The sequence below is a fragment of the Ambystoma mexicanum genome, chromosome 6p, assembly GCF_040938575.1.
Source record: "Ambystoma mexicanum isolate Mex_15411 chromosome 6p, UKY_AmexF1_1, whole genome shotgun sequence".
Classification (NCBI taxonomy): Eukaryota; Metazoa; Chordata; class Amphibia; order Caudata; family Ambystomatidae; genus Ambystoma; species Ambystoma mexicanum.
The window spans coordinates 1,413,243,376-1,413,263,295 of NC_090935.1; the positions used below are offsets into that span (position 1 = coordinate 1,413,243,376).

General features: G+C 46.3%; 1 protein-coding gene across 2 annotated transcripts in view; it reads right to left on the minus strand.

The window, feature by feature from the left end:
- Window positions 1-19,920, minus strand: part of POLR2B (RNA polymerase II subunit B) — a 616,839-nt gene that overhangs the window by 137,655 nt on the left and 459,264 nt on the right. For both annotated transcript variants that reach the window (XM_069626112.1, XM_069626111.1), the window contains one exon: window positions 13,597-13,710. In XM_069626112.1, coding sequence (XP_069482213.1) covers window positions 13,597-13,710 — 114 coding nt within the window. The remainder of the gene's footprint in view (window positions 1-13,596; window positions 13,711-19,920) is intronic.

Consider the following 19,920-nt stretch of genomic DNA (forward strand, 5'->3'; position numbering starts at 1 on the left):
TCTGGAGCCCCAGATTGGCCAAATGCAATAGGAAGGACAGCACTATAGGAGTGCCACATTGAAAAGGATCCACATTCTTGTCATTGCACTAGTTAGTGAACTTATTCCAACAACACTGGTACAAAGATTTTGTTGCTGGCCGAAAGCAAAATCTCCATTACGCCATCCGGGGGTGTTTGGACCTCTGGATGGAGAACCCGACCTTCCTCTTGCGAGAGAAGCTCCTCCCTTTGTGGAAGACGTATTGGAGGGCAGATTAACATGTCCAGAAGGTCCGGGTACCACATCCTCCTGGCCCAACCGGTGGCAATTAGGATGATGGTTATCATGAACTTTCTCAACCTCCCGATTACGTGAGGAATCACGGGGACTGGAGAAAACATGTACAGGAGTGGAAATTCCCAGAGCACTACGAACACGTCCCCTAGAGCTCCTCTCGGAGGCAATTCCCCTGAGCAATACTGATCGCACTTCCGATTGACCTCAGTCACAAACAGATCCACTTGAGGGGTTCCCCAAAGGGTGAAGATCTCTTGAAGGACTTCCTAAGCTAGTTCCCACTTGTGGGAGACTGCTCTGCCTGCTCAGAGCATCCACCGCTGTGTTCTGCTCTCGAGCTAGGTGCACCACTGACCGATTCTTTCTTGAAATCCCCAGAACCAGAGCTGCATTGCCTCTTTGCACAGTGGTAGTGACCCTACGCCTCCCCTCTAGTTGAGGTAGTACATGGCCACTGTATTGTCTGTCATTAGCAGGACATTCTTTCCCCGTACAGACCGCTAGTTTGATTGCCCTTAGCTCTAAAAGGTTGATGTGTAGTTTGGACTCCGATGGAGACCAAGGACCGCTGATTGTCAAATAGTTGGCATGGGCTCCCCACCCCGTGAGTGAAGCGTCCGTCACTACCGTCATCTCCGGCCATGACTGCCAAAACGATTTCCCCTTGAGAATATTGTCCTGGCAGCACCACCATAGAAGGTCTTGAGCAACTTTGCTCGTAAACCTGCAGAAGATCCGACATTCCCCAAAAACTGGGGCCACTGAGTCCTGAGGGCCCATTGAAGCGAACTCATTCTCAATCTGGCCTCTGGCACCAGAAAAAATGCAGGATGCCATGAGGCCGAGCAACCTCAAAGTCGTAGGCCGGTAGACACTGAGCACTTGGGAATTCTGTTACCATCTGCAGAGTGTGTTGAGCTCTCATCTCGGGAGGCGAGGCTTTGCCCGAGGAAGTATCCAAGACCGCTCAGATGAAATGGAGTATTTGGAAAGGTATCAAATGGGACGGCTTGTAATTGAGGGAGAAACCCAGTCAGTGAAAGAAGTGGCAGGTGATCCTCAGATGTTCCTGGGCCTGTACGGGTGAATGAGCCCTGATTAACCAATCATCCAGGTAGGGTTGACGTGAATCCTCCCGCCCCCTCTCCTGAGACTTGCTGCCACCACCGCCATCAGTTTGGTGAAAACCCTCGGGCGGAGATTAGCCCGAATGGCAGAACTTGAAACTGATAAGGAGAGTCGCCAACCGCAAACCTCAGGTATTTTCTGTGCTCGAGATGGATTGGCACAGTAAAGTAAGCATCCTGAAGGTCCAAAGATACCCAACCAGTCTTGGAGTTGGAGAGCCTGAATGATCAAGATGGTCACACTTTCTCAGAACTGGTCTTTCCTGAGGAACTTGTTCAAGCTTCTTAAGTCCAAGATAGGTCTCAGTCCTCCGTCCATCTTGGGAATGAGAAAATAAGGGGAATACCAACCCTTGTTCCTCTCCGCTACAGGTACATGTTCTATTGCACCTTTCTCTAGCAGGGTTAAACTCTCCTGCACAAGGAGCGGATCTGGAATTTTGACAAAGCTGGGTCCCGGTGGATGATCCAGAGGCCTCTTTAGAAAAGGAAGGCAGCAACCTTGGGATACTGTTTCCAGTGCCCAAGCATCTGAAGTAATGCCCCGCTATTTGTTCAGATGCTGAACGATTCTGCCTCCCACCAGGGTCTTGTGGGCTAAGGCCTCAGTGATTTAGAGGTGGCTAAAGCAGCGGCTGAGGGTAAAGATGCTGCTGCTGAGGCTGATTTAGCACTCTTACCTCGTCCACCACGAGGGAATTTCCTTTGTCCTTTCTGTACAGCCTGTCATTTTCCTCTACCAAAGGAGGAGTAGTAACGAAAAGAACGACCTCTCCAGGAAGATGAGCCCGAATAAGGTTGTTGGGGTTGCCGAATAGAGCCGCTAAGGGACTTAGCCGCCCTGGAGGTCTGCAGCTTCTCCAAGCTTTCGTCCGCCTTGCTGCCAAACAACTTCGAGCCGTCGAAAGACATGCTGAGAAGTTAGGCCTGCATATCCGGTGCAAACCCCGACTTTCTCAACCAGGCAAATCTATGCAGTACCGTGCTTGCGGCCATGCATCTGCTGATGCTGTCAGAAGTATGCAGCCCTGCCTGGAGACACTCTTTCTCCCCCCCCCCCAATCGCCTCCTTGCCATCAATTATATTCAGAAAGCCTTCCCTTTCTTCGCCTTCTGAAATATGTTCAGCCGCCACTTTAATACAGACCCACAGGGTATAGGTAAACCTGGCTAGGGTACAGGTGACATTCGAGGATTTTAGAGCCATACTGCCCGAAGTAAACACCTTACTGCCCAAGCATCCACTTTCTTATCCTCTATCTGGGGCAATAGAGGTATAGGCGGATTGTCTGGAAGCAGTCGCAGCCTGGATCATTAGACTCAGGTGTAGGGCGTTTCCTGAGATAATCAGGGCCACTAAAAGATGGTCTATACTTAACAGTAAAGCTCCTATTAATAGCTGAACCAGCCTCATGAGTCTCCCAGTTAGCTTCTACCTTCCTTTGTAGGGCCCTATGGAAGGGTAGAACTGGGTCATATTGTGGACCCTGATTCAGGTGGTCGGTCAGATCATCCTGCTCGAAGGTTGGTGAAGCCCTGCTCCAACCCATGAATTCAGTCACCTTGTTCATAAAGGTTCCTGTACCCTGAATCGGCACGCTCTGAAGGGTCAGGTTTTGTAAACTCCAACTCCGGTGACTTATCTAGACCACTGGACTGGCAGAGTGGAGGGAGTCGCAGAAGTCTTTCAAACTTGACTCCGGGTCAATTAGTTCCTCAGGAACATCTAGAATCAAATTTGACTCCTAACGGAGAAACATTCCCTTCAGAGACACTATCCTCTTGACAAATCGAGGACATTGACTTAAAGTCAGACCACGGTACAGTTCTGTAGATTTTTTCCTGTACCGGAATTTGCCTTGAGGGTTTTGAAGCGACTGTCAAAGGTATCGACGGTTACTTCGATGGAAATGCCTTTGACTTTGAAGCAATCGGCACTGACGGCAAAGAGGTTGATAAACTTGACGTTTTATGTCTTAGACGGAACTGGGGATCGACTCAATTCCTGGGTCGAAGCCTCCAACTTTTTAGTGTCGGGTCGAGTGTCGAGACTCCAACTTACTACTTGCCGAAGTAGTTTTTGACCTGCTTGCGTAGTCCTAAGGAGCAACCGGGGTCCGACTCTTGCAAGGCTCTTTTAAGGCTGTGAGGCCGCGTTCAAGGATTGGAGAAAGCGAGCTGTACCAATGAAATTCACAAATACAAGTATCCAAGTAACACTTGCACTCAAGGTTTTAGTTATTTATTTAACATCAGTTTTTAAATAAGCATTCTTTAAAAAGGGCAATGTATGTAACAATCAAATATACTTTAAAAACACTTTTTCAGAATAAACACAAAGCTAGTAGATACTCTTTAGAGATGCTTTTTGCATACTTCCTATACCCAGAGGGGACTTCATTCACTAGGACAGTAATGGCATTTATAGATCACTAGTACAGTTTGCAGATTCTGAGGTTTGCAGAAAAGAAAGGTTAATGGAAGGTAAAAGCTTAAAAAGGTTCTCGGGGCATGTGAGAATACATAAATCTTCCAATGAAGTCTATACAAAACCTTTTCCAGCAATAATAGTTTAAAACCAAGTTATCACCTCCGAGGGACAGAAAATATTAAAGTCAATGGACTAGAAGTCAATTGGAGCAGTCTATGGAGCTGAGGCACTTCGTAGGCAATTAAAGTCCTGCACAAAGTTAGAGTTTGGAAAAGAAATCACTGTAGGGTCACTAGCTGTTACACTTGTGGAGGGTAGAGCTCAAAACAACTAACAAAAAGTAGCTAGTGAAAGTCTCAATTGAGAAGAGCAAAGCACAAGACACTGAGGTAAGTACGCCAAGTCTGAACAGTAACTCTGGTTTGAAGAGTGGTCTAGCTGGCTTCGGTCCTGTTGCAGCAATGCAGATCCTGGGTTCCTCAGCCTCAGTCGTGGGGACAAGAGGGAGGACGTCTGGAGGACTCCTGCGGCAGCAATTTGGAGGTTGGTGGCAGCAGCTACAGGCTCTTTTTGGATAAGCAGCACTTCGCAGTTCCAGCGCGTGGTAAAGAGCACCACTGCAGATCTTGGATACCGGTTGGGCTTCCTTCACTCCTTGAGTCCTGCACTCTGGTGAGGGGACTCTAGCTCTGGTCGTCCTGCTTCTGGAGGGTCCTGGGGTGACTTCTGGAGTGTCTGGCTGGCTTGCAGACATTACACTCTACTACGGATTTCTCGACCCCTGGCACTCCGTTCCATCAGCAGCAAAGTACAGCAAGTTGGGGAAGATGGTCCAGTGGAGTTCGTCTCGGGGTTAGTGGGTCCCACTAACCCAAAGGAAGAAGTCGTCCCTTCTGGAGCTTCTTTTGTCGATCAGAAAAATGAATCCTAGCACAGTAGCAGGGCTTCACGGGGCAATTCAAAGGTCCAGGAGGATGCAGCAAGCTTAGTTCACGGTTTCTTCGTCAGGTGTTCTCCCCAGTGGTCGACTGTCTCTTGTCCCAAAACCCCTCGCCTTTTAAGCAGGTTCCTACCATTCATGCACAGCCAAGGCTGTCAAACACAGCAGGGTGGCTGTCCTGAAAGGACAGCCAGCCAATCGGGACTTGTTGCATTCAGGCATTCCTAGAGACAAAGGACAGGGGACTTTCAGGAACCTCCCACACATCTGGTCTTTCCAGACACACTGGAGCCAGAGGCGGGCTTCAGGGCTGAAGTCTGCCAAAGGCCTCGACGCACATAGTAAAACCCAAGAAAAACCTCCCAAACAGAAAATGGTGAAAAGAGACGACCGGGACATTTTGACGAAATGGTCACCCATGGGTTCTATAGTGCAGCTGAGGATTCAGCCTGCGGTAGAAATGCATAATGGTAGGAAAATTAAACCACTGCCACCAGCCATTTAAAGTAGTGAGGGAACCATAAAAAATGTTATGATCAAGTAGGATAAGGGGCTACTAGTGACCCCCCCTCCTCAACCCCCAGCACATAAAATGGTGTGTGCTGGACCTACAAAGAGAAAAGGCAAGTAAAGACAATTTCACTTTACTATTCTTGGGAACAGTAGTTCACAAAAGAAAGATTTTAAACCTTATGAGTGTTGGGGCACAGGGCATGGGAGTGTGCATGCTGGTTGTGGGAATGGGGTTAAAGGGTTACCATGAAGGCTCCAGGCAAAGACAGTTAAAGACTAAAACAAAACAAACCCAGAAAGAGGTTCCAACCTTACAGAAGGCTTCTCTGCCCTCATTGCAGGAAAAAGGACCTGCAGACTACATCTCCCAGCAGCCTCCGGAACAGGAACTACATAAGTACACCCACACTGGGTGTGGCACATGCGTGCGCATGCTCACGAACCAAAGCACGGGGCTTGTGCTCATGGTCTCGACCTGATCAGATGCATCGACAGGAGCTCCGGCCAAGGGGATTAGCGCTAGGGGCCACACCCCAAGGAAGCATCATTCCAGCCTCTCGCCGGCACAAGGTAAGTACCGCTAACGCTCAGGGGAAAAAGCAAAGGCCAGAAAACCACACGCAGCATCAGGGAAGCAGCACTGCGATAAAGGGGGAGGCGCAGCATCTAGGAGGCACGGACCGAATCAAGGGGGTATGCGCAGGAGACACAGCCCAAACCAATTAACGTCTGCTGCCCCGGAGAAAAGCTAAGTGCTCTGCGCATGTTATGATTGCAATGACTCCCGCATTCAGCTTAAAACGCCCACCAGCACCCATAGAGACAGTTTGTCCTGCGAGCACGTTTTGCATGCAAAAGACATAGCCCTGCGTGGCCATTATAAAAACTGCATATTTTCAGCCACGTGTGGCGAACTTTAGCTGAACGTTTCAGTTTCACACGTTCAGCGGACTACTGTTGCTGTACGTTTTGTGCCACTTGCGGCTACAGCAACCCTGCATGTGAATTAACATGAGTAGAGTGTGCAGGCAGGAGGCCAGCACTCGCAACCAGATCCAAGTGCCTTCCTGGTCACCTTGTATTGTGTGTGAATGCAGTGAGGGATGTATGCATATGAGTATGTGTGTGCACATACTATACAGTTGCTAAGTTTATCCTGTGTCCCCCAACCCATCCACCACCCCTTTCCTAGACCTCTTTCCGGTTTCCCTCAACACCTGTACCTATCCAACCATCCGTCCTTAACCCTCTTTCCCTGCTGGGGTCGCAGAGGCCTGTGTAAGCTTAGTCTTACAGGCACCAAGACTGCAGTGGGGGTGGTTGGTTCGTATCACTCCTGCGCCTGGAAGCCTGAAGCCGTGACAATGAGAAATTTAAAGGATTTCTCTTTAACACTGCACTGAAGGTGCAGTGTGCCACCATACAAAAAGATGCCTATGGAGTTTGTCATACTCCAAAAACAAAAGTAAACCCATAATCCAAATCAGGTCAAAACACATGAGTGAGGAAAAGGTCTCACTCACTCCAGAGTAGAAATTAAACATCCTAAAGTGCAGCAAAAGAGCTGGGAGTCTTGAAGGATGAAGGGAATTGGCACATAAATGAGAATTCTCCCTAACAAGCCTGTGAAGAGGAACAAGGAAAGTTGATAAGGCGAGTAAGGTTCACCCCTGAGCCCCTCTTTATGCAAGCCAAGACGCCCGACTTAGCAGACCTACACTCTGCATCATACCAGCAGTGAGCCCTCTGTGTGGCATGTATTTTTTTTTCTTTCTTACAAGATTTAGTAACAAAAGGCAATATATACATGGTCAACCTATAATACGCAGCAGACACTTCGGCATCAAGGGTTTCTGTAGATACATAGTGCTCTACATCGGGCAGAATTGAGTCGTAAATCCCAGGTTTCAGGGACTGGAGATGAAGATCAGACCACTTTATCCTTTGTTTTGCCTGGCCCTGTATTAACACTGTTACTGGGTTTAGTCTGAGAAGACCTCTCATGCATTCCCATAGATGCAATTTTTAGGGACAAGGGCCTATGATCACCGTCTTGGTTATCCAGGATCTCAAATGTTTTGGCACTCCGCCACAGCCCCAGGGACAGAAGAATGTAGTCTGTATGTGCAGCACTATCATGTGCCTGGTATGTGGGCCTAGCTGGCTGATCATCCACGAATCGCCCATGCCCAAAAGCAGAGTGCCATAACGCATGGCACACTGATACTCTCCTCCTCGGGCCAGTGGCCCCCAGCTCAGGGATGTCCCACACTTCGTCATGATCATCCCACAGCTCCTCCATATCCAGAAATGGTTCAATCTGCAAATTCAGATCTTCCATTATGATCCCGGAGATCCTACCCTCCCTGGACTCCCTTGATTCCACAAGCCTTCTAGTCTAGTCCAATGCATTAACTGGATGCTTATTGGAGACTCGATGTCCGGGAGAATTCTCAGAAATGTGTCTATTCACTCCACCCTAGAGAGCCCCCCACAGCTTTGTGGGATTTTGAGGACTTGATTTTTTTTAACCTGGAGAGAGTGCGACCCTTTTTCCGACTATCATGTATTTTACTGAGATTTTATACACAGTTTTATTTTGGTTATGGGGTCTAACCAACTCCATAGGCATTATCTTTTACAATTGTGCGACACAGTACCTTCAGTGCAGTGCCACAGGGAAGTCTTTCATATTTCCAAAGGTTTAAATGCCTTCTCTGGGATCAACTACTGTTTCCCAGAGCAGTGGAGTGAAATTGACTTCAATTGGTCCTATAAAATTCTAGATCCAGCACACCCTATTTTACAATAGAGTGCTGGAGGGATACTTAGTATCCCCTGTGTCTAGTTACTCATGTAGCATTCATATGTTAGTTTGAGAGCCAATGATGTAGCTTGTATCTAATAATTGTTGAACATGACTTGCACTAGGGGTGGGCATGAGTTGTCAACCTGACAGTAGATGTCCAATCACAACCCAGCCCCTTATAGAAAGCATACTTAGATGTTCCCCATGACCATATCACAACCCCCCGTAGGTTTCTCTTATTTGCCACATAGTAGGACGTCCTGTATGACACATTTTTACTATACAAGTATGATTTTTTATGACATGCTTCAAGAGAATGCTAGGCAACATCCGTTGGTCTGTTGTAACTCTGTTTTAGATAATTGATAATACAACAGACAAACTTGCCATCTTCCGGAGTTGGTTCTGTTATTTGGTGTAAGAGTTACTCTGCTTCCCATCCACTGCATGATACCCAACCCAAAGGACCCTATGTTCACTACCTTGGACTGGTGGGTATAATCAGTCCTAGGACTAACTTCATTCAATTTAGGCTCGATGTGCTGCGACCTTCCTGGGATGCAAACCGCCAATACCCTGGTACCTGCAACCACTTTGCTGTGCATCATCTTGCCACAAACCAATGCTCCGAAACTTTGGTACACTCATTTCCGACCACCAGAGGCAAGATTCCCTGCCTTAAAGTACACTCACCAGAGTGTACGACCGGGTCAGTGAGAAGAATTGACCAGACTGGAACCGTTCTTCCTTGCGTCTGTGAAAAGGCACCAAAACCACAGATCTGCATTGGAGCACAAAGACTACTTTGCTGGGAGTCCCCTCTCTCTACTGCTGCTGCGACATACCTTTCAGAGTTCCTCCTTTCGTCACCACGACCAAGGCACAGGAGACTGGGTCTACAGCATCGTTAAGGCATCCAGTTTCATCTTCTTCATCAATCCTAAGGTACTGTGGGACTCGGGGTAATACTTACCTAGAGTCTGTCTCTCCTTGTTAGGCAGAGTTTGTATGCAGTACCCTTTGGGACCACTACACACAACTAAGACTACAGGTGTAAGCAAAACCAACCTCTGGTATAAGTCTGTACTACACCGTTTTGTGGTAGCGTAACTGATCAGCCAGGAGGGAATGTGAGCTGTAAGGATGGTACTCAGAGGTCTACAATCACAAGTATTCAAATAGACTATTCTACTCATGGTTTCTTGGTAAAACACTTATTAGTTTATTCCACAATAGGTTATTCAACATTCACTAGAGGTGGCAATCTATATCACACAAAAATATACTTCAATACTTCACACTGTCAGGTACTGAGGCATTTAAACTACTTTGAAGGAGGAGCAAAATGGCATTCAGAGCATTTGAAGTAGGAGCAAAAAGTCATAGGTTAATAAAGATTACAGCTATTCTAAAACATTGCAAATAGTTGTTGTTCACCAGAGGAGTTGATTCAGTGCAATAGGTTAGGCCAAAGTCCATTGGCTAGAGTCTTGTATAGGTAAAAACGGTTCTGGTAATTAAACGGAAAGGTCTTTGTTACGGTTCTCAGAAGTTGTTCATAGAAGAAATATTCATATGTCGGCTCACAAGCTGACTAGGCCTGCAAGTTGCCAAAGTTTCACACACTTTCGCAGTGAGAGGCAAGTTCTCTCGGTCCGGTTTTCACAGTACCTTATTTTGAATAAAAAGATGCAGCTGAAGATTTCTGTTCCTGGCAGTTCCTGCAGATCTCGCTGCTCCTGAGCCTCAGTCGAGGGGACAAGAGGGAGGATGTTGGGGACTCCTGCACTGCACGGGTACTGTCACAAAGCTGGCAACCTGGCAAATCTTCGATTCTGGTAGCTGTAGTCAAGCACAAAAACTGGTGTCCTTTCGTTTCCTGCATCACTCTGAGGAAAATACAACCAGCTCCGAGAATGGTGTCCAGGTGGCTTACGAGTTGATTGGTCCCACCAACTCGAAGGGCTTTTCTGTCGAGATGAACTTGGCAATTCGGACCTGCAGCAGGGCTTCACCGGGCAAACCAACAGTCCAGGAGTTGCAGCAACAGTCCTCTTCCAGCTTGTCTTTGGTTCTTTCGTTCCAGTGGTCTACTGCCTTCCAAGCTAAGAGACTCACCTTTGATCCAGTGACTCACCTTTTATCCAGTTTCCTCCCATTCATTCCAGCCTACCTGCCACTCACTCAGCAGGGTGGCTGTCCTTGCCGGACAGTCAGCCAGCCAATCGTGCCAGAGTGCATTTGGGTCTCCTAGGAGACCAAGCACAGGGAGTTTCGGGCACCTCCCTCACTTCCTGCCCACCCCAGACACTCAGGCGCCAGAGGCGGTCTTCAGTCCTGAAGCCCGCCAAAGGCGTAGGAACAAAGGGACCAAACCTGGTTGGAGCGCAGAGAAAAACTCTAGAAGGACCTTTCAAAAAAGAAATGGCAAAATAAGAAGACCAGGACCTGTTTAAACATAGGGGGCTCAGACGACATCTTTTAAAACATGGCTCCCGCGATTTTTAGCTACCGGTGTTCGTGGTCGGGGAAAAATCATGGTAGTTCGTTGCAAAAGCACTGCCACCAGCAATTTCGATAGGAAAGGGTAGCATTTGACTGATATTGTAAGATAGTGTGTGCTGGGTCTAGGAATTTGGAAAGACTAGTAAAGTCAATTTCACTTTACTTACTCTGGGAAACAGTAGTTTATCCAAGAGAAGGTGTTTAAACCTTGGGAGAGCCTAAAAGGCTCACCTGTGTCACTGCACGGAGGGTGCAGTGTGACATGAAAAGATGATGCCTATGGAGTTGTCTAAAACCCCACAATCTAAGAACACAAGAGTAAACTACACATCAAAATACATGAGTGGGACAAAAGGCTCACACTCTCCCCAGGTAAAAAAATCAAGTCCTCAAATCCAGCAAAGTTGCTGGGGGTCTTTAGGGTGAAGGGAATTAGCACATTTATGAGAATTCTCCCCAACACTCCTTTGTTGCTGGAGTTCTGATCAGGCGTTCGTCCAGGCCTACCGCTTGAGCACATTCAGGGAGCCTTGCCACAGGTCCCTAAACCCTTTTTGACCAACAAAAGCATGCTACTTGTAATTGAAGAATCCTCTGGAACCTTGTCTTTTCTACAGCTCTGCCTTACCTCCAATCTGATTTTGAAGAACTCCTACCTAGATCGGGATGGACTGCTAAAGCCTTTAGGCCTCTGAAAAGTATTACAAGTCTTGAAGAGTGCTGCCTCCTAATGTTAGTGTTGTTCATGCATTTTAGTCCTACAACAGAATAGTTTGAGTTACTTACACAGTGGTTTTACATACCTTTGAATTGCATTCATCCAAGTCTTTACATTGTGGCAATAAGACTCGAGGCGGTGGGCCAATACCGCCCCAGGTAATGCCCCTGGGGCGTAGTTACAGGGACGAGCGTAGCAAGGGCCTTAACGAAGTAAATGCCATTGCCAGGGTACTAATGGCATTTTTTTCTTTTTCAAAACATGAAAAAAAAAAACATTTTTAAAAAATGGCCGTTGGGAAAGGGAAAACGTAGTCCGTTTTCCCTTTGCATGGCAGCCATCTGGAGCGGACGCGCTTAGAACAGAAGTGTTTCCAGCGTGTTCGCTCCCAAGACAAGAAAGAAGTTAAGTGGGGTTCGGAGGGTGGAAGGAGGGAGAAAAAAAAAATCAAAAATAAATAAACTTACTGCGGTCTCCAGCGGGGGACGATGGAAGCCTCCAGCTGTCTGGCAGCTCGGAGCGGGGATGGCCCCGCTCCGAGTCGCCACACGGCTGGAGGCTTCCATCGTCCACCACCGGAGACCAAGGGATAGAAGTTAAGTGGGGAGGGCAGGGAGGTGGGAGGAAAAGAAAGTCTTACCCGAGTCCCCAGCGGGGCACGAAGGCAGCCTCCAGCCATGGGGAGGCTCGGAGCGGGGATTGCCCCGTTTCAAGCCTCCTCATTGGCTGAGGGGCTGCCACGCCCCTCGCCGGGAGCAGAGTACCCGGCACGCACAGGACGCACCAGCGTACAAAGGAATACCGTGTGGTATGGCTCGCAAAAGAGCCAATCCACGCATTGTATTCCCGGTGCGCTGCGCTTGCCGGGTACTAATGTGGTTTATTCACCTGAAGTATTGCACTGGTTCTCTAGTGTGTTTAGCTTTGAAATGGTACTTCTATCTGAAGATGCATCTTTCCTGCTTGGGTGAAATTCTCCCCACTTTGAGTCCCCCAGCACTTTAGCTGTACTATTGGATTTTTGGACTTATTCTCTGAGTGAGTGGGAACCTTTTTCCACACTCGCTCATTCTTTTACTCTAACCTTGGCAACCCTTTATTTCTTTTTGATACTTTTTAATGCAGTTATGCTTTCCTCCATGTTATATATAAAATATATAACTATTTTGATCTAACTAAGGGTTCCATGTCTTCATCGAAAATGTTTGATCTAAAAAAAATTCCATCGAATATTTTCTAACAAAAAAATGTTCATCAAATGCATTTTTAGGGGGACGAGGGGGCTCCCCCCCCAATCTCCGTTTAGGACCCTTAAAAATCCACCCCAAATATTTTGCAAACAAAATTAACCCTTTACCCGACACTAAAATGCATTTAACATTTTTCCGTTAGAAAATATTTGATTGAAAATGTTTAGATGAAACATTTTTCGATGAAGACTGGATACCTATTTAATGTCTTAGTGTTTCTTTTGGCCAACATATACTCCAATTTCTCTGTACTAACCTACAGCTCACAACTCCCTCCTAACATAAGCCTGGCTGCTCTGCCATAATACCAAAACCTTAAGTGGTACAGACTTATACTAGAAGTTGGGGCTCTGTATACCAGGGGTTGGGTTTTATGAAGTCCTACTATAAGTGGACTTTAGAAAAACTTCACCCAACACATGTCAAGGTGTTGGATATTTTAGCTGTAGATAAACTGACAATAAATCTGAGAGAAATTGAAGATTAACAGGAAATGGAAACCCTTTTTGTAGTACATGAGTAAAGTTTATAAAATTAACATGGCTGGTGAGATAAAATGCTCTTAACCTGTTTATCCTGAACTGTTCAGAATTTTAGGAATAGTGTCATGTATACCGCAATGTTTATTAACATTAAGAAATAAGGCGGGGAAGGGATGTTAATTGGGATGTATATCTGCGCCCGCTGCCATTTTTCATTGTTTCCAGGCACTCTGGCAGATCTAAAAAGACAGCAGTGTTAAGGGCGTTAGTGGGACGGAGAGGGCATGGATTGGTAAAGACTACATCCATAAATGTGTAATGGTGTGTTGCAAGTACATGTTTGCCAATTACACATTCCAAAGTTAAGACCATTGTGAGAAGAATGCTAAGCTAAAGAGCAAGCAAGACTTAAGATAGATTTCTTGCATCTCACACCTTTTTCTCATGTATTAAAAATATGTAAGCCGATACATAAGGGTCTAATAGAACAGGTACAATTAATCCCACGAATTAAATTGAACTACTTAAGAAGCTCACTTTACCTCATTTCCTCGCAAATGGTAGCCATAATCTGATAGCAAGTTAGATATTTTTTGCACATTGACAGCATCGTTAAATGGAGTGGCGTCACCAATTTCCCCTTTATTTGCCGATACCTGAAAGAGAACATTTTGATTAATCCAAGGTGGCATGACCCTACTAAATCATAATATAAAGGTGCTTTGAACAACATATGTGAATGCAAATACAAACAAAAAATTAAAATATTTCACGTCATAGTTGTAAGGGCGGAAGTCATTAACTTTAGCTCGGACATGACCGCAACACCACCCCCCCACCTCCCCACCCCCAATCGTTTTGCTGATCCTGAAGGGTTGCCTCACCTTTTCAACCTAGTAGTTGTTAGGAAAGATCTCACCATGGATAACTTTCCCTCCTTATTCTATGGAGCCCCAAACATTCTGCTTCTGGTTTTTAACCAGTGCTAACTTTTTACAGGAATGTGAAGCCTTCAGCTTCACTTCCCTGGCCTTTCGCTCATTTTGTCATGGGGAAACTGATCAGTCCTTGTTAGGAGTTTTTACAAAGGTCCTATCTGTGATACAACTTTAGAAACCCTACCTTGGATGAACAGGGGGACAACCCCTTAGGTTTGGCCTGAACTACTGTAAGGTCTGGTCGCTATGGCTGAGCAGCCAGGCTTCGTCTGGGGGGGAGGGAGGGCGATGAGGGCTGTAGTGATGTACACAGTACTAAGAGCATACACTTAGTTTATCGAAACACACACTAGCAGTTATATCAAAACAAGTACTTATTTTATATACACTCAAGCTTGTAACTTGTAAATAAAGTACTATTACACAGTAACATTAAACAGAATATACATGCAATAGCAAAAGGATAAAATATACTTCAGAACACTTAAATTAACACAAAAGTGGTAGAAACTTCTCAAACAGGTATGCACATTTTAGACCAACTTGTATACTTTAGTTAACCGCTGCTTCACCAAATCTTAGGCAGTCCAGCCCTATTTTAAGTGAGTCTCATAGAGCCAAGGAGCGCCACTGGCAGTCCAGTGACCAAGGGCAAAGGAGAGAAAGCAGGTAAGCAGCAAAGACAGTCTATGGAGAGTTCTTGAGGTTTTCAGGTAAGTAGCAGAAGATTTCATGGGTAAAGAGCAGAAAGGGTTGTCCACTCCAATGTAGCTCAATGGAGGCCTACAAGGGAATGCAAGTAACAGCTTAACTGCAATCCTCAGAAGCACAGGAACAAAACTGGTCCCAGGTAATTATTAGGGGTGAACAGTACTCATCAGCGAAGAAGCTTGTGCAGCAGGACAGTCCCCAAAGAGAGGCAACAGCAGTCCGGTTTTGGGTTTCTTGGTCTTGGTGATTGAAGACCAGAACTTGAACTCTCAATGGATCTAGTGGTTGCTCTCGAGGAGTTAGATGGCCAGCAGAAGATCTTTGCAGCACTGGCTCGCTGGCACCTTTATCAAGGCTCGGTTGAAGGACGGTTGTCATACGGTAGACCCTTCTCCGGTTCTCGGTCCACGGCCGAGGTGACTTTCAGGAGCGGTATACAGTCTCTGGAGTTCCAGGAGGAGGTCTGCAAAGTTTCCAAGGAAACTACGCTTCGGTTGACGTTGCAATGCAAAATGGTACAGAACTCCGGGTATTGACTAATTGCGGGCTGTGGAGGTCGCAGCTCTTCCAGAAAGGGCGCAAAATGCAGTGTGTTCTGCGACTGGTTAGGCCAGCCAGTCCAGGGAGCAAGTTGCCTGCTTCTGGCCTTCCCTTTGGCACAGAAGTTGAGGATGGAACTGCAGTGGTTACTCAGCCGGCTCTAGTGATCGCTCCATCATCCTTTGAATCTTCAGTTCCAGTGGTAGACTGAGTTTCTGCTCCAGGACCCTCGTCTTATGCAAGAAAATGGACTAAGCCCACCAATCACCACACAAGCCTTAATGCAAATCTGGGGGGTGGATGTTCAAAAGGGACATCCAGCCCTCCAGCACAAACTGGTTACAGGCAGGCACACTGCAGGACAAAGACCAGGGGAGTTCTGGTCACCTGCTCCACATCCTGTCAGGCACTCAGAGCTTTGGCTGGCTTTCCAAGGGGAGACACGCCAAAAACAAAAAACCCATTAGGGCATACCCCAAACAAGCTCAAGTAAGAACAGGTCATCATAAACAGGGCTTAAAAAAGTATAGCTAACATTTTAGGCAATGGTTGCCCTAGTGTCCCCTGTCGCAGCTGCGATGGCAGCCTGTGACAAAAGCACACAAAGTCCTGCAAAAAGCTACACTACCACCAGCCTGTCAGATTAACTCGTAACAGTAAATACAAATTACTGAAACAGTGAGAAAATGGAGACAATGTTCCCCCTCAGCACTCCACAATAGGGGGGGTGTGCTCATCTCAACATAAAATACAGGAGGGGAAAAAGGGTGTTGCCCCTGCCCTGGTAACACGTGTTAACAGGTAAAATAAATCAGAAAGCTCAAGGAGATTCCAGCAACACTGCACACAAATCGCTGTGTGCTGCAATAACATGTAGATAACAGAAAACATGGAGGAAAGCATAACTCCATTAAACAGTATCAAAAAGAAACACAAGGGTTGCCAAGGTTAGAGTAAAGAGTGTGGAAAAAGGTTCCCACACACTCTGAGAATCAGCCCAAACATCCAATAGTCCAGCAAAAATGCTGCAGGACTATGTGGGGAGAATTTCAAGAAGCAAAACGTACCCAACACTCATTCAAACTATCAGTACTGGGGAAACGAGGTTTACCTTTTGTCTGTTGACCTTTTTTGTTCACTTTTTAAACAGTGCACACTGCATCTTCGAATGCAGCACTGTGGGGATACTTTTGTTTCACCCTAGTCTATCACACTTGGGATTTTTTGTGCGCCCAACGACAAGCTGGAGGCAGCAGATACATTTTTCTATCATTTTTGCATTATTTTTAGTGTGCACATTCGTGTTTACCGTGTATGGCTACCAAGCAGAGCTAGTGCCCAAACGAGGCCATGCCATGAGATTTTTCAGCCTTCTAAGATCAGGGAGTCTGGGGGCGGGGCATGAGTCAAACCCACAATGATCCCCGATTGGACCACTGCTGGCTGCTTCAATGGTGCACATTCTTACCATTGGTGGGCTTGGGCATTCTTCCAGCCAGGATTTCGATTAAGAGGACTCATGCAGCCATCTCTGCAGATCAGCATTGAAGCCAAGTATCCTGTTCAGAGGCAGCTGTGGACAACTACCCCGAAGTCAAGCATCCCTTCCTGTGTTTGGCCCAGTGAAGCCAGCTGGACTTCCTGATCTGCGATCTTGCTTCAACCCTTGGACTGGTGGGACAAACCAGTCGACGCATTGTCAAGGATAAAGTCTTCAAAAGTGTCCCCGGACCACCCGGTGGATTGACCAGCTCTTCAGTGGGCTACCACAGTTGAATAGTCGCCTTTACACGTTCATCGCAGTACTTTGGTGGTCGCCAGCTCGGGCCACAAGTCACCTTCCTACGAAGTTTCAGCTTCCCAGCCTGTTAGGTTAGATGTTCATTCCGATGCTAAATATCCCTCCACTGTGAGACCCCTAGCACTTTTTGCTGGACTTGTGGATTCTTTTTCCTTGTTCCCGAGTGAGCGGGAACCTTTTTCTTTTACTCATTTTGCTGACTCTCCATAGTGTCATTTTGGCTATATCCTTTCCTAGGACTTTTGGGCACCTACATGTATTCATTGCAGCACACAGCACTTTCTGTGCAGTGTTGCTGGGTTGCCCATGAGGCTTCCCTTTTTTATTTTCTCTTGATTTACCTTGGGTCAACTACTGTTCCCAAGGTTAGAGATTGATTTTCATCTCCTTTACATTTTACATTATGAGGCCAGCACACCCCAACTTATATGGAGTGCTGCGGAGATGCACAATATCGAGTTTCTCACTGCTCCATTTGTTACTGTGACAAGAAAACTTATGGGCTGGTGGCAGTGGACAGACTTGTGTTAATATTACACACTGTGGGGTCTAATGGCAGTCGCAGGAAGAAATTAACAGAAAAAGCTAAGTTAGGCTTTAATGTGCTGAACGTCACGTTAGGAATAGTGTTACATGTCGACGTCCCCTTTTGATCTTCGAAAGAAAGGCATTACTCCGCGATTTCCACTAGATGGCGGACTATATGCACAGCATGTGATTCTAAGCAGATCCACAAGCATCAGAAACATTGTACTCATGGAAAGGCATACTGGCAGCCTCAAAACATCAACACTGTTAAGGTGCCTAGTGGACTCAAAAATACACTTAAAATGGGCACTGAAGGTGACATTCAAGGCCAAGAAAAATGTAAGGCTTAACCTACATGGAAATTGGCATTTGCCAACACAGAAACGGTCATGTCTAAAAGTTTGTGCATATGCAGGTGGAGATAAATACATGGAGAAAAACGATCCAGTGCCAAAATCAACATAACATGTGAGGGGGCCTTGAACAGTGATGGCCAGATGCCTTGCATGTGATTGATCAAGCCCAGAAATATTTAAGAATTCTCCATGCAAAGCGAGTATTTATTATTCAAAGCACAGAACGCTGGTGTCTGTTATAACTGTTCCCCTGACAGTTAAAGTGACCTTCCCCCAATCACATGCGCTGTCCAGCCTTTCCATCTGAAAGACAATTGCTTTCAAGTTTCAGGGCCCGAGAAGAAAGCTGCGTTCAGGCATGAAAGCCATTTATTGGTGTTATGTTATTTTGCATTTATATAGCGCCTTATGTACCATTGGTATGGTCTCAAGGCGCTGGTAGGTTGAACGCCCTCGGGAACCGAAAGTCAGTAGAGAGAATGGAGAGAGTCAATGGTGCGTGTGAGGACCATATATGTGTGCAGCTGGTGCGGCATTCGTGCGATAGCTGCTTTTTAGCAGTAGATGTGGTGGTTGAGAGATCAAAGAGTATGTGTTCGTTCTGGCAGGTTTTTATCCAGACAGATTCTGGCTGCGTTAGGCCTGAGGAGAACGCATAGGCTGGAGGGTGTATAACCAGCAGCGTTTAATTAGGGTGATGGGGAGTATGAGGCAGATGATGGTATGAGAACAAATACACTGAATGGTCTCATAGTATCGCTGTGTTCTAGCTGAGTGGTGGTGTAAAGAAGAGAGTACGTGTGGAGATGTGATCTGGCGTTTTACCTTAGGTGTTTGAGATATGGCCCACTCCAATAGTACCATGTACTCCATCCGTTTCATGTATTCCGACCGTAACATGCATTACGACCGTTTCAAGCACTCCGAAACCATTCACTGCCATGCTCTTTCAAACATTCCATGCACTCAAATCATTCCATCCCGCACATATATCACCCGTTTGCTTCACACTCGATATCCGCTCCGCGCTCAACACCAGCTCCGCACTCTACACCCGCACCATAATCTACATCCGTTCAGCACCTTACATTGGTTCAATACCACCGCACCCTACATCCGCTCAACACCCTACATCGCGTCAGCCCCACCATGCCCTACATTGGTCCAACACCCTAAATTAGCTCAACACTACTTCCGCTCCATCTATTATCCACTCCCACAGCCTGCATCCACTCCCACAGCCGCACCACACTCATCTGTTACATGCCCTCATTCATTTTGCGCACTCATCAGCTCTACCTTCTCGTCCGCACTACTCACTCATCCACTCTAGGCACTCATCCGCCCTGTGCTGGATAAACAGGGAGCCTTAAGCTGGCTGAACTTTATACATGTTAGGGGAGATTTACTTAATGTCCTACAGGTAGTAAGACCTTAGTAAGCTATCCCAGAGGTTTGTAGATCTTCAACTCTTAATATCAGTCTATACAAACTCAAGACATTGGTAGAGTGGCAGAGCAGTCTGGCTTATCTTAAGAGGAAGATGTAAACGGCAGATAAGTACACTGCACTCAGACAGAAACAACAAAGCAGCACTTATAATTTACATACAATTATATATTTTATTTATATTTACACCCGCAACACATTAAATACATTATACATTTATACTAGTACACTTTGGAATATACTTCAAAGGACACTTTCACTTGTGTGTTCACGGTTACATTTGTAGCAACGTTAGAAAGGGAAAAATACAAGGTTATTGTATTATCGCTAACTACGCTCACATGCAGTTCTTAGCAGTTTTACTGTAAGACAATTACTCTGCAAAACAAAGTGAATTAAAGGAAGGAAAATGGTTAGAGTAACAGGAGCCTGGTTCAAGGGTCTAGAGAGGGTTTCTTTGCACAAGTCCAAAAACGCAACCCTAGCTAAAGGCAATTCGTAGAGGGCTCAAAGTCTTGACAAGCAGAAGAATACAAAGAGTTC